The sequence below is a fragment of the Panthera leo genome, chromosome E2 (genome assembly GCF_018350215.1).
Source record: "Panthera leo isolate Ple1 chromosome E2, P.leo_Ple1_pat1.1, whole genome shotgun sequence".
Classification (NCBI taxonomy): Eukaryota; Metazoa; Chordata; class Mammalia; order Carnivora; family Felidae; genus Panthera; species Panthera leo.
In genome coordinates, this window is record NC_056693.1 from 7,181,708 (window position 1) to 7,199,568 (window position 17,861).

Here is a 17,861-nt window from a genome sequence, read left to right on the forward strand (position 1 = left end):
CTCTTCACACAACTGTATCTGAAGGCAAAAGGAAGCGAGCAAGGTTCCCTTCCCACACCCCTTCCCTCGACCAACCTCACTAGCGAGGAAAAAACTTTCCTGGAAGCCTACTGGCAAAGTCCCCTTATTGACCCCAAACTAGCCACGTCACTGCAAGTGAGGCTGGGAAACCGAGTATCTCAGCCTGTGTCGTGGGAGGCGGGTCTGAGAGCAAAGAAGGAGGAAACAACCAAAGCAAGGGCAACCAGCATCTGTCTCCGGGAAGGAAAGGATGTGAGGTATTCTGGTTAAAGATTGGGGTGAAAGAGGCCTTTGGGAAATAGAGCTCTTAGATCTTTCTGGAAAGGTGAAGCCTGGGGTGCTGGGTACCTGGATCCTTGATGTCATTTGTGTATCAGAGCTTTCATTTCCTTTTTAATCACCAGAGTGAGGAACCTAACACACGTTGGCTTCTACACACAGGGGGCTGTGTTGCTTATGTAAGTGAAAGTGGGCATCAGGTAAATTTTGATCCAGCTACTCAAATGATGGCATCGTGGACTCAGTTTCTTTAGCTCGCTCCCCCTCCCCCCGCCACTCTGTATTTCAGCGTTTGTTTCATTCTCAGGCTCTACATTCCCCACCATTGCTATCCCCACAGACCCAAGATCTTCCATGTAATGGAGAAAAGCAACTCATCTAGATACACCTCACACCACTGAGCTACATGATCCAGTGGAATAGCATCTTGTGAATCCATACAGCTCTGGAACTCATTAGCTGAGGGGCTGAAGCCAATCAAAATCTACCAAAGAGAGAGAAGGCAGAAATGATGCTGGAGAGGCACCACCAATGACCATGACCCTTTGCCCTCCACTCACTCAAATCCTTAATGACACGGATACTTGCAGGCAGAGACTTTGGAAAAAGGCGTTTATTGGTGTGGTGGTCTCAACACTCCCCATGAATCGGAACACACGGCCCCCAGGGCCCCCCGCCCCCTCCCTTGCATCCCTCCCCCTCCCCTCCCCATCCCCTGGACCCTGGGAATGGAAGACAATGTGGGATGGGGCCCACGCCCCCGTCTGAGGTACAGTCACTGCCCCTTGCCCCCCTGCCCCTGCTCTGAACTCCCCCCCCCACCAAGCTCTGGGTAGTGTGGTTTGGGGCGAGTGTTTATAGCGGGTCCCCCAGGAATCGGAGTTGGAGACTTGACATCTTGGGCTGGACTGGGGATGCCTGTGTGACGCCTCTCTCTCCCCCACTTTGTGTGATGTGTGCCAAGATCGTGTCTTCCCACCTCAGAGCTGGGGTTACAGCCTCTCAGCACGCCCTCCTGACAAGTTGCCCACCCTCGGGGGGAACACAGCCAGTCACCAGCTGCAGTGCAGCCGGAGCCGGGGGGCCTATTGCTGGCCACGGTCGCTGGTATGTGTGTGTGTGTCTATGTGAGTGTGTGTGAGGGCGGTCAGGTCAGCCTTTGGGAGACAGGCCAGGGAGTGGGGGAGTGGGGGAGTGGGGGACCAGCAAGCCCACACCCGTGGGAAGCTGCGGGGGCACTGAGGGCAGCCGGTTGGTGCTGCGGGCGGCCAAGGGGAGTCGGGGGTCGGGGAGGGCAAAGCACTGAGACAGACAGGTGGCCACAGGCACCGGTCTGACAGCTGGATGGAAGCACCGATTGGCCCAGAGGGGGCCAGAAAGTCGGGGTGGGGGGCAGGGAAAGTGGGAAGGTCTCAGGCTGCTGAGCCAGCGATGGGGCCTCTGGCTACAGGCAGCTGGTGGTTGACAGCAATGAGGCCCCGGGCCAAGATGGAGATCGCTCACCTGCTCACAGAGGCTGAATGATAGCTTGACAGGCGAGCGAGACACCCCTCCCCACCCCCAACCTGCCCAGGAGACGCTCTTTTAACAGGGAGGGGAAGGGGTGGGGTGCGTGCATACACTGGGGAAGCAGGGGGCCTGGAAAACCTCCCCTCACAGCTCCAGCCGCGAAGCCCACATACCTACCTCCAGCCAGAGGAGAGAGGCAGCAGCACTGGGGGGCAGTGGGCATGGGGGTGTTAGGGGAGGGAAGATTGCTGAGCCCCTCCCCCCACACATACACACACGTGCAGGCTCATGCTCACACACACCCACTACATACACACGATCCAGTTGACAGCCTGAGCTAAGAGAGGGGTGTGGGGTGGCCGGGGGTGGGTCGCAATCGGAAACTTGAACGGTGGCGAAAATGGCTGTAGAAAGATGCATAATTTTGCGTTATCCCTCACAGTGATGGGTTCTCTAAAGAGCTTTCCTCCTCCTCCTCCTCCTCCTGCTTCTCCTCCTCTCTTCTTCCTCCTCGGTGGCAGAGAGCTCTTCCGCCCCCTCGAGACCCACGGCGCTGGCTCTCCCTTTTTCTCTCGCTCTCGGCCTCAGGCCCCTCGCAGGGGGGAGGCGAGCTGCGCTGGGTTCTTCCTACATCCTCCACCACAGCCAGCCCAGGGCGGAGAGGAGGGTCAGGGGCCCCGGGGGCCTCGGGGCTGAGTTCTCCAGGGATCCTGGGCCTGGGGAAAGACAGAGGGTCACGGGGGTGGCGTGGGAAGGGGAGACCCCGTGTGTGTTTCCCGGTGCCTTGTGTCTGCCCTGTCTCTGGGGGCAGAGACGCTAAGACACTTAGCGACACTTGTTACTGTCTGCCTCTCAGTCCCTCTCTCTTTTTCCGTCTTTCCCAGATGTTCTTTTTCACCGCCTCAGCCCGGGGCTCTCTCCACGTCGGTCTCTCCGTCGTACAGTTTCGGTCTATCCAGTATGGCCACCAAGGGTCTTGCAGTCGGCACATCCAAAATGGTCCTCTTGACTTTCCTCCCCGAGACTGGCTATGGCACCCGTCCCAGCATCTCTCCACTTCAATACTTTACTACCACATGCCCATCCACCCAGGTGCTCAAGTCGAAACCTGTGATCGCCTCGACCCCCACTTCCTTCTTCCTCCACCTTCAAAACGTCTCCGCATACAGAGACTTTGTGCCACAGAGGGGGGCCTCCTGCCTCCATTTTGCACACCCCCCTACAGGCCATTCTTTAAATAGCAAAGTGATTTCTCTTTTGAAGCACCAACCACTAGGTCATTCCCTTGCTTAATAGCCTCTGGTGGCCTCACTCTGCAGTAGAATAAAATCCAAAATCCTTTCCGTGGCCCATGAGACTCTGCCCCTCCCTTCCTCTTTCGTCTCGGCCTTCACGTGATCACTGTGCTCAGGTCATGCTAGCCGTCTCACTGTGCCCTTCCATATACTGTTCCCTCTGCCTGCAAGCTCTTCCCGCCGATCTTGGCCGGGCTGGCTGTTTCTTACCACTCAGGTCTCAGTTCAAATGTTACCCTCTCTAGGAAACTTCTGATGATGAGCTTATCTAACGCTGCCATTCCCAATCCTTATTTATTTTCTCCGTCACCCTTATCGATATCCACTTTTTTTTTTTTTTTGGTGCTTCTTTATGTACGTTTTTGTTTGCTTTTTATTTTATTTAAGTGTCTGCTTATTTACTGCCTTTCTACTACTACTAGGCCATAAGCTCTGCGAGTCCCCAGACCTTGTCTCCTTTGGGCACTGCTGTGTCCCCAGCGCCGAAAGCCCTCCCCTTAGTGGGCACTCAGTGAATCGACATTCATTGAGGGAATGGGTTTCTTGCTCAGTCGCCTTGCTTGGGTCTCAGGGTCGACCTCTTTCCTAAGTTGGCAGTCGGTCTGGGGGACAGTCCCGGCCCCGCCCCTCGCCGACCCCGGCCCCGCCCTCCCGCCGATCCCCGCCCCCTCGCCCCGGCCCCGCCCCTCCCTCTCGGACTCACGCAGGAGCCTCATAGAAGCGCTGGACGCTCCGAGCCGGTTGGCGGCGCGACACGTGTAGTTGCCGTAATGCCGGGCGCTCACGTTGGCGAAGAGAAGCATCGAGCGGGTGCGCTCCGTCTGCACCTTCAGGCCCTCGGCTGTGCCGCTGATCAGCCTGCCGGGGACCCGGGTCAGGGACCGGGCCTTGGAACCCTGGCCTGGGACCCTCTCAGGGCGCAGATCCCACTGCACGCAGCTCTCAGTCTCCCTGATTTCCCAGAGACCCCGTATTCTGCCCCCTACCCCAGAGGCCCCTAGCCTCAGGCTCTAGCCCCCTATGGATCTCTGGGCCATTCGCACTGACACCCTTGTCTCCAGGCACCCTGGGGACCCCTCAGAGACACTGGACTCTCCTGGCGTGGGCCCCCAATCTCTACGGGCTCCCAGATTCTGCTGGACCCCAGCCCCAATGGTCCTCTGAAGCTTCCCCGCCACAGCCTCAGCATCGACCCCTGAACTTCTCCCTGAACAGCCTGAGACCAGGCTCCAACGCTCATCATTGTGACACCCAAGTTTTCAGCAAGTCCCCACAATCTCGCTGGAAGCTGGGCCCCATCCCCCAGAAGCTGGATTCCCCCAGTTCTCGAGACCTAGGGCTCGGCCACCTCCCCACCCCCACCCGGGCCGGACCCGGTGCTGTCCTCACAGCCTGTCATCCTTGTACCACTGGAAGTCCGCGGGGGGCACCGCCATAGCTTCGCAGCGCAGGAGGGCGGCCCGGCCCAGGGCTGTGCGGGCGCTGGTCACGTCCGTGATGGTCGGAGGGTCTGGCGAGGGGTGAGAGTCAGCGAATTCTCCTAGCCAGGTGGGGACTCGGGGGTCCCGTCCCCATCCCCCTCCTCCCTCCTTCCCAGGAATCCAGCACTCCCCTTCCCCCTCCCCAGGGACCCAGGGCCTGCCCCCCTTTCGTGCCCAGTGCCAAGGGGCTCACAGTTGACTGTGACCAGCACACGGCGGCTGTCTGGCGCAGAGTTAACGCCGTTGTGAGTCACGCACTCATATTCGCCGGCCTGGCCCCGCTGGATGTCGGAAATCTCCAGGATCTCGCCCTCTGAGGTGAAGCCGTCTGTGCGGGGAGGGAAGGGGTGGGGGCGGGGCCGGACACAAACACTTAACACGGGACAACACGGGCACAACACGGACACACATCAGCGGGGCAGGCACCGCAGGGCCTGGAGTGCCCGGGTCAGTGGGAGCCAGGAAGGGTTTGCGGGAGGTTTGGGGTGGGGTGTGAATCAGCAGCCTGGGGTCTGGCAGGGAATGAGGGTCTGGGGCTTAGTAACTAGAACCCAACGGGGCGTGTCCTAGAATTGGGGGGTGCATGGGAGGATCCAGGGATCTGGGAGCTCATGATTCAGATCATGGGGCTTAGAGCACCCAGTGGGGACAGTCCCAGGACCTTGGTGCTCGGAAAGCTCCAGATAATACGGACCCAAGGCAGGGGTGAGGGTGGAAGGTGGGGGCAGATCCAGAGTTCTGGGATCTAGTTCTTGGGTTTAGTGAATCGGGATCTAGTGATTGGGATCAGCAATCCGGGTATTTGGGGTCTTATGACACATCACTGGGCTCAGAAGACATTTTGGACGAAGGGCATCCAGGAAGCCAGGATCTCACGCCCAGGCTTGTGGGGCTCAGATGACCCAGCGGGAAAGGATCCAGGATCTGACACCTAGTTATTGGGCTGAGTGATAAGCACCATTGGTCTCCAAAGACCCAGTCAGTGAGGATCTAGGGATCTGGGGAATGGTGGTGGAGATCCAGGTAAAAAGGGTGGTGAGAGAGATCCGGCGAGCTGGAATATCAGGTTCAGGTACCTTGCTGCTATGTTTGGGGGTAGTCTAGAGCAGTGGTTCTCAGCTCGATCACCAGAATCATCCCAAGGGCTTGTGAAAACAGACTGGTGGTGGTATGGGCGGGGAGCTGGGGATCAGGTGGGGTGAGGTGGGGTTCTCATTCATTAGGCCTGGGATGGGTCCAGGATGTGCGTTTCTGGCAAGCTCCCAGGTGATGCTGCCGTTGCTGGTCTGGGGACCAAACTTTGAGAACTGACGGGCTAGAGAATCCAGCGAGATGTAGTGAGGTGACCAGGAGATGGGAATAGGGACAGGGGCCACTGGCCATAGCTTGACTTCGGGTTAGTGGTAGGGATTCAGAACCCAGAATTGTGTGAGCTGCTGGGGGGAGACCAAGGATACTAGCGGTGGGGACAGGGGCAGGCTGGAATCTAGCAGGTGATTTAGAGGAAAGGGCCCAGGCCTGGGACGGCAGGTGGTGCAGGCTCTAAGGCTCTGGGGGCTGTTGGTAAAATAATGGGATCAGGTGGGGGTGGGGGAATCAAACCATGACAAAGGTTAGGGGGACCAGGGAAGGGGGAAAGGAGGAGTCCGGGAGTCTAGCTAGGGATGTGGGGAATCGAGGGGCCCAGATTGTGGAGTGGGGAAAGGGGCTTTGGGTCAGGGGAGGGGTCCTCACCTCGGAGCTGCCTCCAGGTTACTGTGGGCTCCGGCCGTCCCACGGCCAGGCAAAGCAGGTTCACATTGCCTCCCTCGTTCACCGTCACGGGCGAGGAGATGTTCACGATGCGGGCGGGGACTGCAGGCCGGGAGGGGAGAGGTCGCGAGAGGGTGAATACGGCCTCCCAGGGCCCAGGAGTCCGGACCCCCAGCCCCTCCTCCCTCAGACCCAGGAGTCCAGCCAATATTCCCTCTGTCTTTCTGTAAGAATTCCTCTGTGTTTCTCCTCTGCCTCTGGGTCTGGCTCCTTGTCTAACTCCTGGTCTCTGCCTTTCTCGTTCTTTCTCAGTCTCTGTCTCTCTGTCTCTCTACCTTCCTCCTAACTTGGTTCCTCTGCCCTCTGGTTTGACTTTCTCCCTTATCTCTGTCTACGTTTATTTATTAATTGTTATTATTCTTATATTAAACAATTAGTTGATATAATAAATACTCATATGGTGCTTCCAGCGTGGTAACCCCGTTCTAAATGTTGTACAAAAGTTAGCTCATTAAACCTTCACTACCCTACCCTCCTCTGAGGTTAATGCTGCTATTTAAAAAAAAAAAAAGTTTACTTATTTATTTATTGAGAGAGAGAGAGAGAGAGAGAGGGAGAGAGAATCCCAAGCAGGCTGTGCAGTGTCAGCACAGAGCCCAACGTGGGGCTCGATCCCACGAACCGTGAGATCGTGACCGGAGCGGAAATCGAGAGTCGGACGCTTAACCGACTGAGCCGCCCAGGCGCCCCAGAGATTGCCAGGGTCGGCAGTTCGAACGTGTACGGCTATTTCTTCCAGCCATTTGAACGTGGCTCCAATCAGACCACATGAGATGCCAGCGTTTAACTGACGGGGTGCTTTCTCTTTGTCTTTTCTGGCAGAGCGTAAAATGAAGCTGCCCCTTCCAGTTGACGAAGTCTTGGGTTTGATGTGTGACAGTCTTCCCCGCTCTGCAGATGGCGAGTCCGAGGCCTCCTCGGATGCTCAGGGTCCCTCAGTAGCGGGGGGTGGTCTGGCTCCTGAGTCGGGCCTCGTCATGGCCCTGTTGAGCTGTCTCCGTCTCTGGGTTCCTGTCTGTCCACCGGCCCCCGGCCCTCCAGACCATTTCTGGTGCCACGTGGGGCAGCCCCCTGAGCTCTGTCCCGTTACTCTCTCTGTCTCCTGCCCCCTCGAGCCCCAGGACCTGGAGCAGTGCCTTCACGTGGCAGGCGCTCAACCAACAGAGCTGAGCGAATGACCGCGATCTTCCTCGGAGCACCCCCTCACCCCTGTAGCTCTCCTGTCCTAGCAGCTGTCATGCTGAAGGGTCACTTTCCAGGTGCCTGTCCCTCCTTCTGCTCGGCTGAAATCTGCGAGGGCAGGGGGTGTGTCCGCCTCGCACACCACGTGTCCCCAGGGTCGGGGAGCGGGCACTGGGCGAGAATACGGACAGTCCCCCCACCCCCGGCGCCCTCCACCCTCTCCGCCACCCAGGGCCCCGCTGAGGGCTCACCGTGGACGATGAGGTAGACCTGAGTGGTGTACGGCTGGTGGCGGGTCTGGAAGGAGCAGGTGTAGAGGCCCTCGTCGCCGAGCCCCACCTGGGTGATGAGAATGGAGAACTCCTCGGGCGTGTTGATGAGCAGCCGCACCCGCGGGTCACTGGTCCAGCGGTCATTGCCAGCGTACAGGATGTTGGAGCGGTTCAGCCAGGCCACACGGGTCACGTGCTCGTCGATGAAGCAGCTTCAGGGAGGACACGGGAGGATGGTTTTTGTCTCCCCCACTCCAGCCTGTCCCCCCAGGTTCTACCGTCGTGGGGGCTCGCAGGTGGGGGGAGGAAGGCCTCCTGCACGGTCAGTTCCCCCTGAAGCCCCGTGAGGCCGAGGTGACTGTGCCCACTTTCCAGGTGGGTAAACTGAGCCTCAGAGAGGGAAAGTGTGAGCCCAAGTGCACAATGAAATGGTAGCTGATGGTTACTGAGTGATTGTTGGGTGCTAGAAACTGGAAAAGTATCTGGGGCACTCTGGGAGAGAGAGAGACAGAAATGCAGAGAGATGAGGCACAGGGACCCAGAGAGGGGGGACAGAGATCCAGAGGGAGGGGGACAGGGACCTAAGGAGAGGGGAAAGAGACCCGGGGCGGGGGGGACAGAGACCCAGAGAGTGGGGATAGAGACCCAGAGAGTGGGGACAGAGATCCAGAGGGAGGGGGACAGAGATCCAGAAGGAGGCGGACAGAGATCCAGAGGGAGGGGGACAGAGATCCAGAGGGAGGGGGACAGGGACCTGAGGAGAGTTGACAGAGACCCGGGGGGGGGGACAGAGACCCAGAAAATGGGGACAGAGATCCAGAAGGAGGGGGACAGAGATCCAGAGGGAGGGGGACAGAGATCCAGAAGGAGGCGGACAGAGATCCAGAAGGAGGCGGACAGAGATCCAGGGGGAGGGGGACAAGGACCCGGGGAGAAGGGAAAGAGACCCGGGGGGGGGACAGAGAGACCCGGGGGGGGACAGAGAGATCCAGAGAGAGGGAGGCAGAGATCCAGAGAAGGGGACAGAGGCCCGGAGAGGGGGGCAGACCCAGTGTGGGGAGCAGCATTGATCTGGGGGGAAATAAGGCTGGCTCTCATTTGCTGAGCAGTCACAATGTGCCTTGCTTTCTAAACTCAGAGAGTGTGTGCAAAATCTTGAATCTCCACAACAGCCTCTACAGTGGTTATCATTCCTCTACCCATTTGGCAGATGGGGACACGGAGGCCCAGACAGGAAGCCAGGCCCAGAGTCCGTGCCCCTCACCACCTCTCCTGAGTGACAGGGACCAGGCTGCGCCTGCAGGTGAGGACTGGCTTCCCCTAAGGAAGGTGAAGAGTCGGACTGGGTGATCTTCTGAGTCCCCGAGATGGGGGGAGGGGGGGGAGGTACCTGAGGGTGGCGTTGTCGCCTTCGCACACCGTGTAGTTGTCCGCGGGAGAGCTGAACTCCAGGCTCTGGGACAGCAGCCCTGCAGACGGGAGGGCCAGTTCGGCTCGGCAGCTCAGCGGGGACCGTACACATGTGCACACACACGCACGTGCCCCGGCCCACACAGGCATCTCCCAACCCCGCGGGCACACGCATCCTTCGGTATTTCCCGAGACGCACGGCAGACAGGCGCAGAGAGACAGGCGCAGAGCAAGCACATGCAACGTGTTCCTTCCCATAAGCCCACACTGATCCAGACGGACCTGGACACACAGACCTACACGCCTCCAGATACTAAGACAGCACCCCGGTGACAGCGCATAAACACGTGTGGATATACGCACACACACACAGATACTGCACGCAGACACATACATACACATGCACAGACTCACAAGTACCTAAATGTATATGCACAGACACACACGTGCAGATACACAGACAGCCGTGTACCTGGGCGCACGCACACATGTTCAGACACGTTCACGTGCTCGCGCGTAGGCACACGAATTCAGAAATACACGGAAACACACACAGAGCCACCCACACATGCGGATGCAGACACCCAGACGCGTAAACGCAGACACAGACGCACGCGTATATCCACTTGACGCACATCTATCACAGACGCACAAATACACCCCCTGGGCACCGTGTACAGCCACACGCAGACCTCGGCAGACACGCGTCTGCAGACACGCCCGCCTGCCCGTGGCCACGGGGCACACTTGCAGGGGCACGCCCACGCCTGCCCGCACCCCCCCACCCCCACCCCCCAGCGCCGCTCATGGGCACCGTCGCCCGGCACAGCCCCCACCCCCACCCATTCATCTCTCTGTGGACCGTGGCCAGCGGGCTGGACCGGGGCCAGGGAGTGGGGGCTGGGCATTCGGAGGCGGCGGCTGGAGACGGCATCAGGCGGGGGAGAAGAGGCCGGATGACCTTGGACGCCTGGGGAAGGAGGGCCTCGCAATGGGGCCGCCCTGCCCCCGCCCTGGCATGAGGAGCTAATTAATCTAATGAATTAATTGCCCGTGCCGTCCCCAATGACTCCCGGGGGCCCTCTCCATCAGCAGCCCCTCAGGACCGGGTTGGGGCAGAGCCAGTGCGGTGGGCTCCCCGGGTCGTGGGGTTTGGGGTGGACCCTGCAGCCCTTTAGCCCGGCCAGAGTCACTCCCCGAGCTGCGTGCGGTGGACGCTGCCACACGGGCCTGGTGACAGCAGGAGACGGCCAGGGGATGGACGCACACACACAGGGACATACACAGCACCAGGGCCCGGGGAAGGCACACGGAGCCAGGGCCGGAGGGGGAAACGGTCCGGCACTCCGACACAGGAACGGCGATGGGGCCTGCTCAGAGGCACCGGGGGGGGGGGGGGGGGCACACAGTCCCGCTGACACGCAGCCCAGGACACGCAGCCAGCCCAAGGTCACCCCACCACACACAACCAGACCCACACAATCGTGCTGATGCCAATAGCCCCCCACACGCAGGTGCAGTCTATGTAGGCACGAGCGGTTACAGCCCCATCCAGGGGGCCACCTCTCTCTTTTTCTCTCTCTCTCTCACCCGCCCCCCACGCCGGCCTAATCAGTCACACTGACATTGCCAGCCTGAGGGCCATGCTCAGCAGCCCACGCCCCTGCCCTCTGGAAAGTCGTGCAGAAAGCTACGGTGTGCAATGAGACATTTACACGGCCACAGCCTCGCAACACAAAGGGGCTGCCCTGGGCCAAGAATCGGGCTCACACAGTCATGCTGTCACCTACGATCGGATCACACACACACACAGGATTGGTCACACTCCTGCTCATACACTCCCAAGCCGGGGCCGGACAATTCTTCCCTGTGGGGACTGCGCAGTGCGGGATGCTCAGCAGCATCCCTGGCCTCTACCCACCAGATGACAGTAGCTTCCCCCCTCTTCACAGCAGTGACAACCATACATGCCTCAGGTATCGCCGGATGCCCCTTAGAAGGCAAAAATCCCCCCTCCGCCCCCTGTGACAGCCACTGTCCAAGGTTACAGGAGAAACGTGGGCTTAGGGGTGAGGACGGAACTGTCCCAGGTCCCCTGGGGACTGAGGGCTCCCGGGCTGAGCCCCTGACCACAGCCAGGAGCCACCCAGAGGAGCTAGGCCCACAGACACAGGCAGGCAGGACCTTAATCATATGTCCTGACAGACACAGGCACACACTCCTTCCAGAGGGAAATCCCCGACCCTCAGAGCTGCCCGGGGCCCCTCCCGTGGCTCCCTGCTGCCCCCAGGACAAAGTCCCAGCCCTGCAACCTGGATCCGGGGCCCTGGGGTCGCTTCTCCTGCTTTGTCTCCCCTCGCGCATGTGTGGCCCAGCTTTGTGTTCCCCACCTTCCTCTTCATCGTGCCACCGTTTATGGCAAAATGTTTCTCCTTCTCCAGGGGTCTAGAATAATGAGGCCTCTCCTAGGAGACACAGCCCATATGTGCCGGGATGAGCTCCTGCCCCACTCCCAGGGCACCTTGGATCAGACTCAGCTGCCTCCCCAACCTGCTCCTCCCGGCCAGAGCCTGGCTCAGACCATCTGTGTCCCCGGCACACCCAGCTCCAGGCTCAGCCGAGGGCAGTCCCAGGAGACTTCGTGATGAAGGACTCCACGTCTCAGGCGGGTCTTGGATTCCTGGTCCCCGTGTCTATAAATCTGGATGTCTTGGGTCCGCGAATCTGTCTCACACAATTCCCAGACTCCAGGATCAGGAACCCCCTCCCTGCTGTGTGACCTTAGACAAGTCCCTTCCCTTTTCTGGGCCTTAGTAAGTGGAGGTGGGGGTGGGAATAGTCATTTCACACCCGGTTGGTCGCTGAGCACGGCTCCTGCCTCTCTCTCGGTCCTGATCACCCTGGATCCTGTCTGAGCCTGCTTCCCTCACCAGATGGGAGCCCCTCCGGGTGGGGCCTGTGTCTGACCCACCTCCAGGGTTCCAGCATTGCTGGCTCTGGGACTGGCCCATAGGAGGCCTCGCAAGATGTTTAATGTATAAGCAAGCTGGTGCACATGAGATCCACTCGGTAGGAATTCTGCTTGGAAAACTCTCTCTCAATTCTGGGGAGCCCTCCCTACCCCTCCAAGCCTGGTCTGTCTTCCCACAATGCCTGGACTACCTCCCTTAGAGCTCATATCACACACTGTGGTGACCATCTGTGTCTGTTTCCCCCATCAGACTAGAAGTTTCTCGAGGGCAGAGCCTGGGTCTGACTCAGGTCTGTATGTACCCTCAGCATCTCCCAGCACAAGGCCTGACCCTGGAAGGCCTTGGGAAATACTTACTGGAAGGATGAATGTAAAGAGATACCTACAACATGTGTCTCCAGCTCTTGAACTCCTACTCCTTCTTCAAGACCCAAACTCAAATGCCCCCTCCTCCGGGAGGACCTCCCTGACTGTTCAAGATGGAGAGTGTCTCCACTCTCTACTGGATCCTCTCTGACCCGGCTGGGGCAGTGTTCAAGGGCGCCTCCCCCACCTGACCAGGTGTTCCCCAGGGGGCCCAATTCTTGGCTGTGTCCCCCAGAGCTGGGCTTAGCTCAGAGCAGGGACATGTTTGTAGGGAGAATGACTGGTCTTGAGAGGCTGGATAAGAAAGCCCCGAGGAATCCGTGCCACGAGATCAAATGTCTGCGCCACCGTTTCCTGGCCGGGGGACCCCCCCGGGCAGTCTGAGCCTCAGTTTCCTCATCTCTGAAAAGGGGGAAAAGAGCAGCTCTTCCCTCTGAGGGTTTTGTGAGGGATTTCATGGGAACATGCAAGAAAAACGTTTAACTCAGCGCTTAGCATGCAGAAAGGGCCCAATAAATGCGAGCTGCTCCTAACAGTACCTTCTTTTTTAGGAAACATCTATTGCTATCCCTGGTTCGGTGTCAGTCCCCTGGGGGTGGGGGTGGGGGCAGGGTGTAGGTCGCTCTATGCCCAGCACACCCCCCCCCCCCCCCGAGTCGGCGACTGGTATACAGGTGCCCTGTCAGCATCTGCTCTCACACCACCACGCCAGCATGGCCAGGCCGCTGAAAGAAGAGACTGGAGAACCCGGCTGCTCGGGGTTCGAGTCCCAGCTCTGCCGTTTGGTTGCACAAATTACTTTCAGGTCCCTGGGACTCAGGGTTCCCACCCCCGAGTTGTGGTGGTGAGGATGAAAGGAGGTCACCCAAGCAACAGGTTCAACGCAGAGGCTGCTGGTTAGGTGCTAGCCAACAGCTACAGGTGTGCCGGCTGTTGGGGTGATGAGGCGGCAGGTGCCAGCCTGTCCTGGGGGCGGGGCCGGTGGTGAGCAGAAGGACCGCTCGGGTCTCTGCCAGTCTGGACTAGTAGCTGGCCAGGGAGCAGGTACGAGGGCTTGATTGATCAAGCGATGAAGGTCACGGCTAGGTGAGTTTCCTCTCCTTAAGAGAGAAGGAGATTTCTAACAAGATGGAGGGCCCTGGGCCACCCCTCAAAGGGACATAGGTGAAGCTGGGACCCTCCAATGGGGGGATGCTTGGATTCCCCCGACAGGAAGCCAAGGCCCGCAAGCGTGTGTGACTTTGCAAAGGTCACTCTGGGAGCTGAGGCGGAGGGGAGGCTGGCCCGAGGGAGGGGTGGGGGAGGTGTTGGGAGGGGTGTGGCTCCGGCAGGGAAGAGCCGGTGAGAAGACCCCCTCTTCCTCTGAGCTGAGCTTGAAGTGTAGAGGCCTTCCCAGCACCGATGCCCCAGACTCCCGGAGTCTGGACGCTGAGCCAAGAGCCCTGGAACTTTCCACAACGTGTTGGCTGCTCCTTTCTGCTGGTTCCCACCTCAGGACCTTTGCCTCCACTGTTCCCTGGGGATCTTCGAAAGGCTGACTGCTCTCCTTTTAGTCCAAACTCCCCTCCCAGCGGCTCAGAGAGGGCTTCCTCAACCACCAGAGACCACATGCGCAGCGCGTCCCGAGTCAGTCTTACTGTTTTAGGCTACCCGTCACTCTCTGAAATTACCTGTTGCCTTACGTGCTTGTTTTGAGGTTTTGATCTCTGTCCGTCCCACTGGGATGGAAGCTCCTTGAGAGCTCCTTGAGTTCGTCTGGCTTGCTCACTGCTGTGTACGTATAGATAGATCCCCAGTGCCCAGAACGGAGACTTTGTGCTCAGTAAATATTTGTCAAATATCCAGTCCAGACAGACAGGGGGTCCGGAGGGCCCCGTGGACAGTGGCTGGCACGCCTCATTCCGCTGGCCCCACGCCACCTAATACCCCACGCCAGCCGGCCAGGAAGCAAAGGAACCGCCTGCACCATCTCTGGAAGTGAATACATATGTGTGGGTGTGGGTGTGTCAGCGTGGGTGTGAGTGTGTGTGTTGGCATAAAGAATTTAGGAAAGAAATGAAAAACAGAATATCTATGGATGCCAGGGAACTAAGGTTAAGTGGAAAAAAGCCAGTGGCAGAGAAATGGGCTTACTTTGGTTCTATCTCGGGAGAAACATCCACAAACAAACCAGTACCTTGCGTATAAGCGCAACTCTGCGTGTCTGACTTCGCACGAGCGAGGGGGAGAGCCGGGACGGGCTCTCTCCGGAGTGTGGAGTGTGCGTTTTGGGAGGGGCGGGGCGGGGACAAGGTGGATTTACAGACTCGTGGTGGATTGCTCCCTTGCAGGCATTCCTTCCGGAATTTGGAAACCAGCAAATGAATCAAAGAGGAGAGAAGATGCAGTTTTGCAGACATGGACCCAGGCTTTTTCTCAGAGCGCCCCAAATGACAGTGGGTGGGGCTGTCTGGCTGCCACCTGGCTCTGTCTCAGCCCATTCCCCCGCCCCGTCCCCTGTTGTCCCCAGATCTCCCCCGGGGACCCCAAGGCCCAGGAGTGGGAAAGGACTTGACCTAGGTCGCAGACCGCCTCCTGGCTCCAAGAAGCTCCCAGCCCAGGATGTGCGTACAACAGTGATTTCTGGGATCTGCAAGACTCAGAGTGGAAAATGGGAAGTTATCTTGAGATCAAAGGAAAAGAGGGGGTGGGAAAGGGAAGGGGGGGAGGAAGGGAGTCTTGAGGGTACAGGGTACGAGGAGTGGGGGAAGGAGAAGCAGAAGGCAAGAGGCAAGGGGAGGACAAGGACAAAAATGAGAGGTGCCAGTGGGGACGTGAATTCCCAGAAGTGAAAGGCACACGGACGGACCAAGGTGCACGTGAGGGGGGCTAGGAAGAGACAGGGACACGCGTGTGTGACAATGAGAAACAGTTCTCCAGGCAGGGAGGGACAGATGTCAAATTGTGCCGAGACCAGCAGGGATGGAGAGACAGAGACCCCGAGAAAGAGACAAATGGGATGTCCCCCAGAGCTAGGGAGCCTCCGGAAATGACCTAGAGAGACGAGAGTCAGAGACAGAGAGGCAGACAGGCAGTCAGAGAGTCAGACGGTGATTCAGACAGGTCAGGCTGGAGGAACGCTCCGACCTCAGACCCACCGAGGCTCCAGCCAGCTGAGGCCCGGGGGCTGGGGGTCCCGAGTGCAGAAACAGGCGTCCTGAACACACGGGGCCATGTTTGTGAGACCGTGGGTGTCTGCGGGTGCGGCTCTGGGTCAGACTCGGTGACGGGTGTTTATGTGTCTGTGCGTGACCCGCTGTGTGTGGGTGGAAGGCTGAGAGTGGCTGCCTCCCTGAGATTGTTGAGGACTGTATGTTGTCCCCGATTGTGTCCCAGACTCTGTGATCCTCGGTTCGGGGCAGGGCCTGGGGGAATCCTCCAGAAGCACCGAATTAACCCTAGTGCCTGCCTCCTGCCTCTTTGCTCTCTCTCCTGTCCTCAGGGGGCACCTCCTGGACCATCTCTGGGCTGCTGGCCCAACGGGGACACACAAAGTCCAGCTGCACACCTGCTATCCAGAGATGGCCCAGGTCACCCCTCCCCATTCCACACAAACAGCCCCCAGCCCCCTGCTCCTGCACCACCAGGACTGAGATTAACCCATTGACCCCATGTTAACCCTTCCCTTCCCTTGCTTCTCGATCTGCCTCTCCCATTCTCAGTCCAGCCTCTGAACCCTGCTACCCAGCAGGGGCTTCCCACATCTGAGTCCCCAGCTGGGGTCCCCAACTTCCTGGATCACCAGCTCCTTTCTCCCACGTAACTGCAACCTTCCAAACACCAACACTTTCTCCCAACCTAGATGACCCAGCTGGGAGACCAGAGCCCCCCTTCTTCTCCTGGCCCTGGGCTGGAGCTCTGCGGACACCCCTGCCGCCTTCTCTTACAGACCCTGGGAAGGCACCATCCCCCCACCCTTGCTCAGAAACGCCTACCCCAGCCCTCAGGCCAGGACCCCCCTCAGGGACCGTCTTCACTCAGAGACGAAGACCCCCGACGGGGCATCTCACTTCCCCTCCGCACCCCAACTCAGTTCAGAGATCCTGCCCAGGGACCCTTACTTTAGCGTTTGATCCCCCCTCCCTGGTAGGGAGCCGCAGACTCCCGCCCCCAGGCCGGGATCAGGTGTCCGCGACCCCTCTCTTGCCGGCCGGGAGAAGCCGACCTCCGCCCCTAGGCCCAGGCTCGAGCCCCCGGGACGCGGAACCCTGCCCCCGGGCACGAATCCAGACGTCCGAGACCCCCTTCCCGGCCAGGGGGTGCAGCCCCCGCCCCCGGGCCCAGACCTCGGCGTCCGGGGCCCTCCCCTTCCTCGCCCGGGAGGCGGCCCCCCCCCCACCCCCAATCCCCTCTCGGGACCCCGGCGTCCCGGCCGAGCCCCCCGCCCCCGACGCTGCGGTACCTCGGCTGATGACGGCCAGGCCGGCCAGGGCGGCGGCGGCGAGAAGCCGGAGCCGGGCCCCGGGCGCAGGGGGGGGCATCGCGGCAGCGGCGGCGCGAAGGGGGAGGGGAAAGGGGGGGCCGGTCCGGGGCGCGCGAGGCCGGGGGGAGAGGGGGAGGGGGAGGGGGACCCCGCCTGCGGCTGCACCGGCCCGGGGGGCGGCGGGGGCGGGGGGAGGGGGCTGGGGGGGCGCGACGAGGCGGCCGGAGCTGCTGCAGACCCGGGGAGGGGGGCGGCGCTGACGGGCAGGAAGGCCGACCAATCAGGGGAGGCGGGGGGCCGGGGAGGCGGGGCCGAGGGGGGGTTGCTTGTTGGAGGGAGAGGCCTTTGTTACTGCGGCCCGGCCCCTACCCCCTCCCGCCCGGGGCGTCCCCACGTCTTCCCACCTCGGATCCCCAGAACCCCGGGTCGGGGACACTTCCTGAGCCCACCTCCCTTCTGCTTCGGGGCCCAATATCATCATCCCTCAGACCCAGGAGTCCTGCCCCCAGCCCCCTCCTCCCTCAGACCCTGGAGTCCTGCCCCCAGGCCCTCCTCCCTCAGACCCAGGAGTCCTGCCCCCAGCCCCCTCCTCCCTCAGATCCTGGAGTCCTGCCCCCAGCCCCCTCCTCCCTCAGACCCAGGAGTCCTGCCCCCAGCCCCCTCCTCCCTCACCCCAGGAGTCCTGCCCCAGCCCCCTCCTTCCTCAGACCCAGGAGTACATGCCCCCAGCCCCCTCCTCCCTCAGACCCAAGAGTCCTGCCCCCAGCCCCCTCCTCCCTTAGTCTTAGGCCCCCTCCTCCC

At 60.2% G+C, this 17,861-nt stretch overlaps 1 protein-coding gene across 1 annotated transcript; it reads right to left on the reverse strand.

The window, feature by feature from the left end:
* Positions 1 to 1,132: 1,132 nt before the first annotated feature.
* IGLON5 (IgLON family member 5) lies at positions 1,133 to 17,118 on the reverse strand. Its single transcript, XM_042918655.1, has 8 exons — positions 17,040 to 17,118; positions 9,242 to 9,320; positions 7,831 to 8,063; positions 6,320 to 6,439; positions 4,779 to 4,913; positions 4,494 to 4,614; positions 3,808 to 3,962; positions 1,133 to 2,525 (listed from the first exon to the last, which is right to left on the reverse strand). Exons 1-8 carry the CDS (start codon positions 17,116 to 17,118, stop codon positions 2,437 to 2,439), a joined length of 1,011 nt encoding a protein of 336 aa, XP_042774589.1. The 3' UTR covers positions 1,133 to 2,436.
* Positions 17,119 to 17,861: the final 743 nt, after the last annotated feature.